Source organism: Cnephaeus nilssonii (genome assembly GCF_951640355.1).
Source record: "Cnephaeus nilssonii genome assembly, chromosome: 9".
Taxonomy (NCBI): Eukaryota; Metazoa; Chordata; class Mammalia; order Chiroptera; family Vespertilionidae; genus Cnephaeus; species Cnephaeus nilssonii.
In genome coordinates, this window is record NC_137080.1 from 37,202,642 (window position 1) to 37,216,823 (window position 14,182).

Genomic DNA, 14,182 nt, shown 5'->3' on the forward strand with positions numbered 1-14,182 from the left:
GGAGGTCAATTCCTCCCAGTGATACCAACAACAATCAAGGCTTAACTACAACAAGACTGTGCACACAGCTCATTAAGGGGTGCACCAAGAGTGTCCACCTCAGGTAACTGGGGAAGCTGAGCCACTGGACCCTATAGGACACCTAGCATACAAAGCCACTCTATCAACTCAGGGAAGCAGCCAAAATGCAGAGACAAAGAAACAGGTCACAAATGAAAGAAATGGAGGAAAGCAAATGACTGGATATAGAGTTCAAAACCACGGTTATAAGGTTTTTCAAGAATTTTCTAGAAAAGGCCAATAAATTTAGCGAGACCCTCGAGGATATGAAAAAGGACCAACTAGAAATTAAGCATACACTGACTGAAATAAAAAATAATATACAGAGATCCAACAGCAGACTAGAGGATCGCAAGAACTTAGTCAAAGATTTGAAATACAAAGAAGCAAAAAACACCCAACCGGAAAAGAAAAAAGAATCCAAAAATAAGAAGATAGTGTAAGGAGCCTCTGGGACAACTTCAAGTGTACAAACATCCGAATTATGGGGTGCCCGAAGAAGAGAGAGAGCAAGATACTGAAAACCTATTTGAAGAAATAATGATCGAAAACTTCCCCCACCTGGTGAAAGAAATAGACTTACAAGTCCAGGAAGCGCACAGAACCCCAAACAAAAGGAATCCAAAGAGGACCACACTAAGACACATCATAATTAAAATGCCAAGAGCAAAAGACAAAGAAAGAATATTAAAAGCAGCAAGAGAAAAACAGTTACGTACAAGGGAACACCCATTCGATTGTCAGCTGATTTTGCAACAGAAACTATGCAGGCCAGACGGGAGTGGCAAAAAATATTCAAAGTAATGAATAGCAAGAACCTACAACCAAGATTACTCTACCCAGTAAAGCTATCATTCAGAATTGAAGGTCAGATAAAGAGCTTCACAGATAAGAAAAAGCTAAAGGAGTTCATCACCACCAAACCAGTATTATATGAAATGCTGAAAGGTATTCTTTAAGAAGAGGAAGAAGAAGGAAAAGGTAAAGATAAAAATTATGAACAACAAATACATATCTATCAACAAGTGAATCTAAAAATCAAGTGAATAAAACTGATGAACAGAATGAACTGGTGAATATAATAGAATCAGGGGCATAGAAAGGGAGTGAACTGACAATCCTCTGGAGGAAAGGGGTGTGGGGGGTGCGGGAAGAGACTGGACAAAAATCATACACCTATGGATGAGGATAGTGGGGGTGGACGGTAAGAGCAGAAGGTGGGGGGTAAGGGCAGAGGGATGGGAACTGGGTGGAGGGGAGCTATGGGGAGAAATAAGAGGAACAATTGTAATAATCTGAACAATAAAGATTTATTTTAAAAAATAAATAAATAAAAATTAAAATATATTTTTAAAAAATAAATAAAAAGGAAACACATTATTCAAATTTTAGCTTTAGGACCCCTTTTCTATCAGTTTTTATTTATTTCATCATTTCTTGATGCATATTTTCCTTTTATACAACCAGCATACAATATTAATGGGCTCTGGATATAACGGTATGGTTATAAATAATATAGTCCAGATACTTTTGTGTAGTACTTCACAATTTCCAAATCATTATCATATACACAGCCTCATTTCATCCTCATATTCTCTTGCATATTATTCAGGGCATAAGCGCCCGAGGCATGGAGGTGTTTAGGAAGTTAGCTTCCCCAAGATGGTGGAGATGGGTTCTCTGTGGGAAATATTCTGCTGCCTCAACACTTTGGTTAGGCTTAAATGACATAATGTGTATAAACATGCTTGTTATCTCTAAAGTGATATACAAATGTTAATCTTTGTTACCAGTTACAAAATACACAAATGTGTTTCTTAATTTGACAATTCTGATACCAGTTTGTGCTAATATTTTGAATTCATATTTCAGCTCTAACAACTTTGGAAGAACATATTGCCAATGAAACCGAAACAGGAGTTATGGTAAACAAATCTAAATTTCAAAGTTATTATTTTTTTTAAAGCTCTGTATCACAGGTATATTATACAGTAATGTAAAATATCTGTGCTTTTCTTAGTTGCAATCGATGCTGGTCAGTGGTCAAAGCATTCCAGATGAACTTGTCATAAAGCTAATGTTGGAGAAGCTCAACTCCCTAGAAATCGCTCACTTTGGTATGTTTATTTCTGTACATCGGTGGTTATCAGAGCAGCCTTAAAACTGTACTTTTCCCTGCCAGTGTGGCTCAATGGTTGAGCATGGTCCCATGAACCAGGAGGTCTACTGGCTTCATCCCCGTAGGGGGTGTGCAGGAGGCAGCCCATCGATGTTTCTCTCTCATCAATATTTCTACCTCTCTATCCTTCTCCTTTCCTTTCTCTAAAATCAATAAAAAATATTTTAAAAAAAAAAAAGTTGTGCTTTGTCTGAGGCAGAAGTAATGTCTGGAGTTGCTCTTTCTTTTGCCCTGGCACAGGTCCCAGAGCCTGAATTCAATTCAGCACCTCAGATAGTTTTGCTTATTTATCTGTTTTTATTTTGTATACTATACTTTTGTAAAAACAAATTAACTTCATATGATCTAATCTTCTTTTAGCATTGTGTTTTTTCAGCAAAAGCTTCAAAAATCTGCTGTGATCCTTCTCACAGTGCTGACACCTTCTACTGACTGCTTTCCCATTCACCCTGAGTTTGATTACTAAGTCCTGCCAATGGGTTATTTAGGTTTCTCCATATTAATCCACACTTCTCAGGCAGGAACGGAAATGAGAATAGCCCCAGCTTACCCTCTGGCTGTGGTTATTGGCAGGCTTCAGTCTGTTCACCCAGCTTACCCCCTGACTGTGGGCCTGAGAAGCCTCCATGCATTCCAACAGGTGCTGAACAGGGGCTTTGGAATTATTTGATGGGAGGGGTGGGCTGGGCCAGGCTTGAATTCAATCTAGGGTTGGGCAAGCTGCCCCATTCACCGCAGCACCCAACTTTGTGATATGTCAGACCTGGACTTTAACACCAGCCATCAGCTCCCAGAGGAGGCACTGGTCAAAGTCTTGAAAAGAAGTTCAAAAGAAGCTGTTAATCAAGTAGAGAATGACAGGAACCAAACCAAACTAGGGGAGTGCTGAGACAGGAAAGCAAAAAAGCAAGAACAGCAGGAGGAGGCAAGCAGAGAAAGATCTGGCTCCCTTCCTGAGACAGGAACAGCTGCCTGCATGGCTGTATTTTTGCAGTGGTACCTTGGGCTCATTTAAAGAGCCTCACATAGAATGAATGCCTCAGGATGCCATCACTCTTTCAAAGTGCTTCAAAGACAACAGCAGGAACAAATAAGGAAGCAAAAACCAAGTTGGAAACTAAGGGTTATAGTAAAACAGGAGAGAATCATGATATAACTCACATATCCAAACCCAAGATAACAGATCTCCCTTTCTGCATAGGGTTGCTTCTCTGGATAGCGTCCAATGCATAGAGGCAAAAAGTAAAGTGAGAAAGCTTAGGAGAAATTGACACATTTAATGAGGTTTTGGATTACCATGAGAGTTGTTGATCAGATTTTTTTTTTTAATAAAGGATTGTGATCGATACCTTCTTAAGTGAGGATTTTGAGATTGGCTTATGAGACACATTTATTCATCTACCAACAGATGCTTAGTAGCTTTTTTTATTATACTATTCTAGGCATTGTATAGGATAGAAGTTCTCAAGACTCCATTACACTTAAAAGAATTGTTGAGGCTCCAAAGGAGCTTTTACTTATGGGTTATATCTATCGGTATTTACCATATTAAAAATTAAAACTAGAAAATGTTTAAAATATTTATTTAAAAAACAGTTTTATGTTAACATAAATAGCATATTTTATAAAAATAATCATATTATTCAAGGCAAAATATTTACTGTTAAGAGTGATATTTTATTTTTGCAAATTTCTTTAATGTCTGGCTTAAGAGAAGACCTAGCTGAATTCTCACATCTGCTTTTGCTTAGTTTGTTGCAATATATTGTTTTTGTTGAAGTACATGAAGAAAATCCAGCTTCACACAATGGTAATTGGAAAAGGAAGGGTATTTTAATAGTCTTTAGGATAATTATGGGTATTCTTTATCTTACACCAAATCTTGATAAGGAGCCCTGGCCAGTTTCTCAATGGTTAGAGCATTGGTCTGTGGATCCGAAGGGTCTCAGATTTGATTCCCTGTCAAGGGCATATACCTCTGTTGCAGGTTCCATCCCCTGCATTAGTGTTCATCAGTAATTGGATGATATTTTATAAAGCAATAATAATAATTCCATGATTTCACATGGGTAATATAAAACTTTAAAGATTATATTTTACTCTACAGGTTATATTATCACTGAAATACCAACACTTGCACAGGATGCCATGACTACTTTGCAGCAAATAACCTTAATTAAAAATCTAGATTTGAAACCTGATATTATAATCAATATTAAGGTAAGAAGTTGTTTTCTAATATAGTTAACCATTCTTTTTGATGGAAGTGAAATAAAGGACTATTTTATAAAAATTTTAAGTAGTTAGGGGAATACTGATTTATGCATCAGTCCTAGGGAGCTATACTTTCTTATGCCTCTGTGCTTTTGCACCCGCAGCTCTATCCACAGCGGACACCTCCTTGCCTCTTGTCATCCTTTGAAAGTCAGTCAGGCATCATCTCTTCAGAACTTTCCCCCAGGGTGACCCCCTGTACACCAACACACCCATTAACTAATTCATTATCTCTCCCTGCTTCCCCAACACATTGCTACAGGAAAGTTAAATACATCTTTGATGACCATTCACATTAATCTCATCTCTCTATCACATTACCTCACTATATTGTCATTGACTATTTTCCTTCTAGACTCGGCCTTACTTGAAGGCAGGAACCATGTCTTACATAAACTAGCTCAATATCTGGCTCCTAGTTGACACCTAATATGTTTTCCAGTTAAATAAAATAAAAGAACAAACAAATGATTTGGACATATGAATGTTAAAGAACTAGATTGATTAAGAATCAAGGCTGGATCCTGTTCCCAATTCTCTCCTTTCTCATTGGTAAACACATTTAGGAGCCTCAATTTTCTCTTTACAAAGATGGTGATAACTGCCTCATGAGTTTTTGATAAGAATACAGTGAGGTGAGGACTACTTGCTTTTTGTATAAAAATGAATGATGCCCTAGCTCAGTGGTCGGCAAACTGTGGCTCGCGAGCCACATGCGGCTCATTGGCCCCTTGAGTGTGGCTCTTCCACAAAATACCACATACCCTAATTAAGTTAATAACTATCTACCTATATAGTTTAAGTTTAAAAAATTTGGCTCTCAAAAGAAATTTCAATCGTTGTACTGTTGATATTTGGCTCTGTTGACTAATGAGTTTGCCGACCACTGCCCTAGCTGGTTTGGCTTAGTGGATAGAGCATCGGCCTGCGGACTAAAGGATCCAAGATTCAATTCCAGTCAAGGGCACATGCCTGGGTTGTGGGCTCTGTCCCCAGTGGGGGGCATGCAGGAGACAGCTGGTCAGTGACTCTCTCTCATCATTGTTTCTATCTCTCTCTCCCTCCCTTCCTCTCTGAAATCAATAAAAATATGTATATTTAAAAAAAGAAAATGAATTATAAGCTTTTGTATTCATACCCTGACTGATTCTCCAAAAGGCTTGACAGCTCAAAATAAATTAGATAATTCTCAGCTCAGGTGTTGGGACCCAGTGGTGTGTGGAGGTCAGCGTGAGAGAGAGGTGGCATTGCAGTGCTGAGCACACAGCCCCAGCCACAGGTCATGGTCAGAGGCCAATCAAAATCCCTGTGATCTTGAGACTGTCACATATGTGAACATGTGTGTAATGGAGAGAAGAAAAGATCTCTAACAGTTAACTGAAGCCAAATATAATGTCTAAGCCATGGAAAAGACAGATTGTATAGGAATTTTAAAACTTGGTGGAACAAGAGCACACAGGCTATAGTGCCAAATGCTTACTAAATTTCGGGCATCAATTTGGTTCTAAGTTTGATGAGCCAGAATAGAAGGGGAAGTGTGGGAAGTTACATAAAATTCACATTGCCCATGAAAAGACAAGCACGCCATTCCTCAGGAAAAACCAGTCCCATTAAAAAGGAGAGAAATATCTTACATGGATCTTAATGTAAGGGATTGTTAATGCAGAGAATGAAGTCCTGAACCCCATTTATAAGTGTGATAGTGAGTGCCATGGCAGTTTCTGCAGTGTAGTCAGAGAGCCTAATGTGAGACCAAACTCAGTACTACACACACTTCTCTGATGGCTAGTCTTATTTGGGGACAAAACCTGGAATTTCTAGAGCAGAAGTTCTTAGCTGGGATCCATGAATCCTTCAGCATCTATGAACCTCCTGAAATTATGTACAAAATTTTATGTGTATGTGCGTTTTTCTGAAATAAAAGCCTATGTCTTTCATCATATTCTAAAGGGTCTGTGCTACAAAAAAAAAAAAAAAAAAAAGAAAAGAAAAGAAAAGAAAAGAAAAAAATGGTTAAGAGCCAGTGATCTACTGCAGCAGTGGTTCTCACAGTATGGTTTCCAAACCAACTGCATCAGCAGCACTCAGAAGCTTGTTAGAAGTGCATATTCCTGCTGCATACCTGAAACTAATATAAAATAATATTGAATGTCAACTGTAATTGAAAATTTTTTTAAAAAGAAAGAAATGCAAAATCTGTGGCCCCACCTTCGAACTAAAAGTCAAAAACTCTGGGGATGTCGTCCATCTATCTGTCGAAAAGCCCTTTAGGTGACCACTGAAGTTTGAGGACCACTGCTCAGAGGCATGTCCTTCAGACTCTCCTCCTTGTTAATCAGTTTCTACAAGTGAAAACAGGAGACAACTCAAGGCAATAGTCTTTGTCAAGGACTCACAATGTGGGTTTTCTGAGTTATTGAATAAGAGCATAAACATTTTAAAAATTACCTGAATGGGTTGAGATTTTTTGGTGAAAGATTTGGAAGCCTAAATAGAAGTCTTGCCTCAATAAATAGCCCTCCCATCACCACAAAGAGGGGGCCTGAAGAAATCAGAAAGTGAGCAAAGAAAGTCCTAAAGTTTCTTGCTTTCTTTGTTTCTCAAAGTTGTGGTACATGAACTGTCATATGAGTGTCACTGAGAATGCTTGTTAAAATGTCTAAGCCTCACTCCAGACTTAATAAATCACATGGGGGAGCAGGAATTTCTATTTACAATTCCCTATAAAGTTACACCATAATGTTTGAGACCACAATGAACCATCATCCAGAGTTTTTTATCCAAAAAATTATTTGGAGCAGGATTTGTAGCCCTAAACCCTATTATCATTACTAATGTGCCACAGAACATGGACTATGGACCAGAAGCCTGACTCCAAGTTGTGATTTTCCCTCATGACATTGTGATCTGAGACCAAGTCAACTTGCCAATGCATTTCTTCTCTGATCGGCAGAATGGCTTTAATCATAATATGGGATTATTTCTCTTAAACAATTAGTTTGAGAATTGAGTCAAATATTACACATGTGAAAGCACTTTAAAAGAAGGAAATTACTCATAGACTTTGTTTTTGGTTTGTTTCTTTTTACTATCCAGACTCAGTTTTCTCATTTACAAAATGAAAAGCTTAGACTAGAATAAATGACTTTTCAGGTCCCATTCATGATTGACATTTTATAAAATACTTCACCCATAAAACTGTAAATATTGTCAATGCACAGTATATTTTTTGGTTGAAAATATGTGGATATTCCCCCATTTTTCTCTATTCTCATCCTTTTCTTAACTTTTTTCAATTTGACATTTAATATTATTTTATACTAGTGGCCCAGTGCATGAATCGTGTACATTGAAAAGAAATTAATTAGAAGAAATATTTTAATATTGCTATTCACCCTTTCTCTATAATAGAAGTGTCAACCAAATTCACAATCAACAATGACAGATCGAAACACGCATGTGATTGGCACCAGCAAGAACTTTAAATATATAGATAAACTTGCTTAATTAGACCTGCTTTCTGATTTAGCTAAACTTTTTCCAGCCCAGTGAAGCACCCCAACTTCTCTTTCAGGTAATTGTCAGCAACACAGCAGTAAATATCAGCACGAAGCAAATTATTATTGTAGACCATGCAGGGAGAACAAAGGGTAAAATATTTAACTGTAGCAGTGTTTGATTATATTCTACTCAGTGAGAAAACCTGAAGTCATTTTCAAGATCCACCATTTCTTACTTTTCAGTCAGGTCAAGTTTCTAAGCTTTCTAAATCTCCGTTTTCCGGCTAATGAAAAGAAAATAGGATTCTACTGAGTCTCCTATCTACCTACTCCAGGACTTGTAAGGATCAAATGAGATGAAGCACGGAAAAATGCTTCACAAACATTTGGTTGAACTGTAAAATGTTTGCACCTGGCTATAAAGCAAGTCGGGTTCTTGGGCTGAAGAAACTGCAAGGAGGCTAGTCACTAGGGAGAGGAAGCCAGGCGTTGCTACGTGATGTCATTTCCCAGCACTCACAGTGACTATTTCTGGGCTGGGCTGGGCTGGGCTGGGCTGTGGGCCGCATTTTGTACCATGGGGTCTTGGCAGCATTGGCTGTGATTTGGTGGGGTGTCACTCTGGGGTGGTGGCAGGGCCAGTGTCCCACTTGGGAGAAGCCAAGTGTTGCTTTGTGGGCACTAGGTCCATGGTGCCATTTCTCTGTAAATGGCCAATGCACATCACGGCAGCTCCTGCATTGAGCATCTGCCCCCTGATGGTCAGTGAGCGTCATAGCAACCAGTCGAATGATTGGACACTTAGCATATTAGCCTTTTATATATATAGATTAGTTTCAGGTGTCCAGCATAGTGGTTAGGCATTTATACAATTTATGAAATGATATCTCCAATAAGTCTAGTACCCACCTGACATCCTACATAGTTATTACAATATTATTAACTATATTCCCTATGCTGTACCTTACATCCCTGTGACTGATTTGCAACTACCAATTTGCACTTCTTAATCCCTTCATCTTTTTCACCCAGCTCTCCCAACTCCTCTCCCTTCTAGCAACCATTAGTTCTCTGTATCTATGAGTCTGTTTTGTTTGTTTGTTTTGGTCTTTTGATTCCACATATAAGTGAAATCATATGGTATTTGTCATTCTCTGTTACTTCTTTCACTCAGCATAATGCCCTCTAAGTTCTTCCATGTTGTTGCAAATGGTAAGATTTCATTCCTTTTTATGGCTGAATAATATTCCATTGTATATATATACTACATCTTCTTTTCTTTTTGAAATTAATTTGACAGAATCTCCCTGTGCAGGCTAAACTGACTTTCTACTATAGTTCTCTAACTCTTTTTACTATTTGTATAACCCTCTTTTTTATCTTAAAACTTCTGACGTTTACTACATATATTAATTTTAGATAAAGAAAAGTGTTGATGGGGCAGAGGGGTTGGGAGAGGTCAATGGAGAAGAAAGGAGACATAATACTTTCAACAATAAAAAATTTTTTAAAAAGAACAAAAATTAAAAAAATAAAACAAAAAATGTTGACATACCATAAAGGTTGTTTATATAATGAAACCTGACACAAAATAACACTTAAAATATTACATTTGCTTGGGGCTTTAAAGAATTTTTTGGTTTATGTATTGCGTAATATGTGAATAGGAAGTAAAACATATTCAACATGTTTTAAATGATTACTAATGTTCCTTAGTGCCCTGACTATGATTTATGCCAAAAAGTTTCTGGGCAAAGGCAGCACAGTACTACAGGGTACATATACACAAGAGAGCAGTGGGATCCGGAAGTCATTGAGAATCGAAGGAAAAAACGGAGAGAAGCCCATAAAGAAGGACGAGTAGAAGAGGAAGGGGAAGAGGAAGAAGAGCAAGAAGAAGAAGAGGTAATATCCCAGTACCAGATACTGTACTTTTAACATTCATGAGAATTACATTAAATGATAGCATGGGTAACAGAAAATAGCAGATACTACATAAAATAATAATAAGATAATAAGTATGATATTGAACACTTTTCAGGCCTTGGGCTGAGAACTTTTACACGCATTACTCCCACTGCCTTGAAATAATATTTTCCAGAAATCTGTGTGGCTCTCTCCCTCATTTCCTTCTGGGTTCTACTCAGCTATTACTTCTTCAGGGAACCCTTCCATGACCACCTGATTAAAATAGCGCCTTCTCCCATTATTCTCTATTCTCTCTATCCTGCATTATCTTTCTTCCTTGTACTTACCACCACCTAACCTGTTATATGTTAATTTGTCCACTTGTTTATGCTCTTTATGCCCCAACTGAAATGCATGATCCATTATCCCCAGCGACTTAGTTGTTTTTATTCACTGTAGTATTTCTAGTTCCTAGAACTGCTTGCATGTAGTGGGCACCTGATCAATCTTTACTGAATGAGTGAATGAACGAACCAGTAGCTCAGGCTTTCAGAGGAAATCTAATTTCTTTATTTTGTCTCTAAAAATATGATGTTCTTTCCCTGCTGTTCCATACTCATTGAGAAGTACAAAGAAATTACTAAATCCAAAGTCAATCTCAAATTTTATTCCATCTGATAAGGACCCCTTAAGGTGTTTAATCTCTCTTAAATAAAAATCCTCAGACTTTAATTTTCCCTTCTGTCTAATTCTCTCACCAAAATGGCATCTAGGTGTAAGGAGGGAGGGATGTGACTTATAAATTAAATAATCATTAACATAAAGATATTTAAACTCTTTTATTTTCCATTTAGGCATTTATTGCCGAAATGCAGGTGGTGGCTGAAATTCTTCAACATTTAGTTCAGAGGCCAGAGGATTATTTGGAAAATATCGAGTACATCGTTAGACTTTATAAGGATATGATTCTTCATGCTTTAGAAGTAAGAACAAGATATATTGCTAAAAATGGGAATATAGATATTTGTGTTCTATCACTAAATAGCTCTCACACTTATTCACCCCCATATATCATCTTTCTGGTTCTCCTCTGCTTGAATTTGGTAGAATGCTATTAGAATAAGGCTTCCGTCCCAAAGGCTCTTTCACAAAACAATATTATTTTACTCTTACAAAGCATCAGTGTTGCTGAAACATGATAAATAAACCGCGTTTTTTCAAAAGTTACTAGGGGAATTCATTTATGGTTAGAGATGGGAAAACCCATGTTAACAGACTATTTTTGTGAAATCATTTTCAATCTGTAATTTGTGGGTTTATCAAAACAAATGTACACTTAAGGTGCATCTTTTATTCTAAAGTTTATTTAAATTGCAATCTAAAGAATTATTATCCCCAGATTGGTTTCTATGAGTATCCTATTCAAAGTGGGTTATATGTAAACATGATAAAGCCATTATTTGTTGTAATAAGAAACTTTTAATTATTTAGCTTTTAAAAAAATATGATTACTAAGATCACAATTATGTGAAAAAGATATTTTATATGGCCAAAAATCCAGAGAAGATAGCCAAATTTGTATTGAAAATTTATTCAACAAACATTTATTGAACTTGGGTATTTGGCTAGACATCATGCTAAGCAATAACAAAGATAAATAAAAAACAAGTCTTCAAGTTGCCTCTTCCCATCAGATAGAGAAACTAAAATGATTTGTTTTATGCTGTTTTATGTTTATATATTTTAAAGACAAATAAGTGGATCATTTTAATTCTCATCTACCCCCCAAAATGAGAACCAAATTTAATTGTTTTCTCCCATATATCTTTTATTCCTCTCTTCCTCCTCTCTGTCCATGGCCTTTAAACATAGCTTCTTAACAGTCATTTACATGTCTATGTATAACATTTTTTCCTCCTTCAACAAAAATATTCTGCATAGTCCTTAACACATTGCAGGCGGATCACAAGCATTCTCGTGTTTTCATATTACACAGTGTTTTACATAAATGTTAAAGGCACGCCTTAAAATTAAATACCCATTGCATTTTGAAGTTATTTATTACATGTTATTACAAGCTAATATCTTTTTAAAGTATGATACTTTGTGAAACGCTTTTTGTACTTGTTCAATAGAAACTTATCGGGCCACTGGGTAAAGCTAGCAATAAAACTACTGTGCGCAATGTATTAAGTGGCTGGCACTGGGTATGAAATAAAGCATAATTAAAATCAGATTCAGAAAATTAGAAAACTATTTACAGGGGAAAATAAGCAGAGTTAGTGTCTTCAAGGTTAGGGACAACTTACATACTAGCATCACTGATGCCCAGTGTAGTGCCCGAAGAATGGCAAGTGGTAAATGCTTAACAGATGTTCAGCTAAATAAGTGATGAGATCACAAAGGGAAAAAAGTGATAGCTTCAATTTCATTACATGTAAGACTTTTAGAAGTAAAAAAAAATTAAAAACCTTATTCAAAAGATAACCTGGAAATATATCCACATCAATTATGAAAAAGTCATAGAAATGATTTTTTTAAACCTGTAAGTTATCACCCTTCTGATACAGATAGACCACAAATATGAGCAGACAGTTCACAAAAATGAATGATAAAAGAGTAACAGGCCTCTTGAAAAAATTTCAGCTTCTCTGATTATGGAGAAATGCTAATCTGAATAATGAAATATCATTTCTATGATCAAATTTTAAAAGATGAGCAAGAAATAAGACCTCCTGTTGCTAGCAAGAATATGGTAAAGCAAACACCTATACCCTGCTGAAAGGAATAGAAGTCAGTATGGTCATTTTGAATAGCTCGAGCACTGAAAATAACATACATTATATCATGTGTAACGCAATTTAGACTTCAAGATTTCCTCATAGTATATTAAGATGCTGATCTTGTATTCAGTCTTCCCAATGATCCTAGATTATAAGGTTTCTTTTCTATTATCTGTAGGAAATAATGGCTGAACACAATCCCCAGTATTTCATTGAGCTAGATGGAAATAAGCCCCCAGAGGACCTCTTTAACGTGAGTGCAGTTTTCAATAAAAATATCCCACAGTTTAGAAAATCAAAAAGTTGTTGACTGGCTTGTACTTATTTTAACGAACATCAGAAAGATATTTACATTTTTAACCATTTATTGTTTGAAACATTTATTTTGGCACTTAAAAATTTGGTGTTTTATTTATTCATTTTGTTTATATTAAAATCAAAACTACACTTAAATCTAAAATCTCTGTATGGCAAAAAGTGTCTCAAAGAAAAGTTAAAGCAAATAGCAGCCAATAAGCTCATGATGATGCTCAACATGAGTCATTAGAAAAATGCAAAACAAAGCCATAATGAAATACCACTTCACACCCACTAAGACGGCTGAAATTAAAAAAAAAAAAAAATAGGCACCAACAAGTGTAGGCAAGGTTGTGGAAAAGTTGGAACCCTCATACATTGCTGGTGGGGTTGTAAAGTGGTGTGGCAGAAGGGCGAATGCTAGTCTGGTGATAATCTGAAATTATTTGAAAATTGAAAGTCTAAGGATGAGCAGCTGGAAGGATGGATTTGACATTACTGAGAGGGGAAGACTGGGAGGAGTGCGTTTGAGTTGGAGTGGATGTGCTGGTGGGTCATGAGTTTTATCTTGCATGTTTAAAACTGAGGTGACTATTAGATATCTGTGAGAAAATATATATGGGTCTCTGCACCTGGTTCCTGGCACAGAGCTCCCAACCCCTTGTAGTTTCCTAAGAGATAAGAGCACTAGAAGCATCTTTGGTTCTTTTGAGGTGACTCTGGGTAGGCTCCTGGATGGCCCCTGGATGGGGGGTGGGCACCAAAAGGACTAGTTTGTTAAAGGACATGATAAAGGATACAGATAAACAGCCAATGAAGCAATACATAGTTGCGGGGGGGGGGGGAGGGTCTGAGAGGATCCCAGGCACAGGAGCTTCCGTCCCCGTGGAGTTGGGGTATGTCAACCTCCTGGTGTAGACATGTTCGCCAACCTGGAAGCTCTCCAAACCTCATACTATTGGGATTTTATGGAGGCTTTTTTGCATAGGCATGACTAATTAATAACTCTGTTTTAGCCCATCTCCCCTCTCTGGAGGATAAGGGATGAGCTGAAAATTCCAAGCTGCTCTTATCTTTCTCTCACATCCTACATTCAATCCATCAAGCATACACAGCAGGCTTCTGCTTCAAAATGTATTCAAAATTGCAGTACTTTTTGCAACACACTTTCCTCAAGGCAA

The 14,182-nt window shown here is 37.0% G+C and overlaps 1 protein-coding gene across 1 annotated transcript in view; it reads left to right on the forward strand.

Annotated features, from left to right (window-relative positions):
* Positions 1–14,182, forward strand: part of AK9 (adenylate kinase 9) — a gene marked incomplete at its 3' end in the record, with an annotated part of 114,324 nt that overhangs the window by 9,046 nt on the left and 91,096 nt on the right. Inside the window, exons 5-10 of the mRNA XM_079781174.1 lie at positions 1,933–1,985; positions 2,081–2,177; positions 4,347–4,459; positions 9,730–9,918; positions 10,776–10,904; positions 12,883–12,957. Of these exons, the coding sequence (XP_079637300.1) occupies positions 1,933–1,985; positions 2,081–2,177; positions 4,347–4,459; positions 9,730–9,918; positions 10,776–10,904; positions 12,883–12,957 (656 nt within the window). The remainder of the gene's footprint in view (positions 1–1,932; positions 1,986–2,080; positions 2,178–4,346; positions 4,460–9,729; positions 9,919–10,775; positions 10,905–12,882; positions 12,958–14,182) is intronic.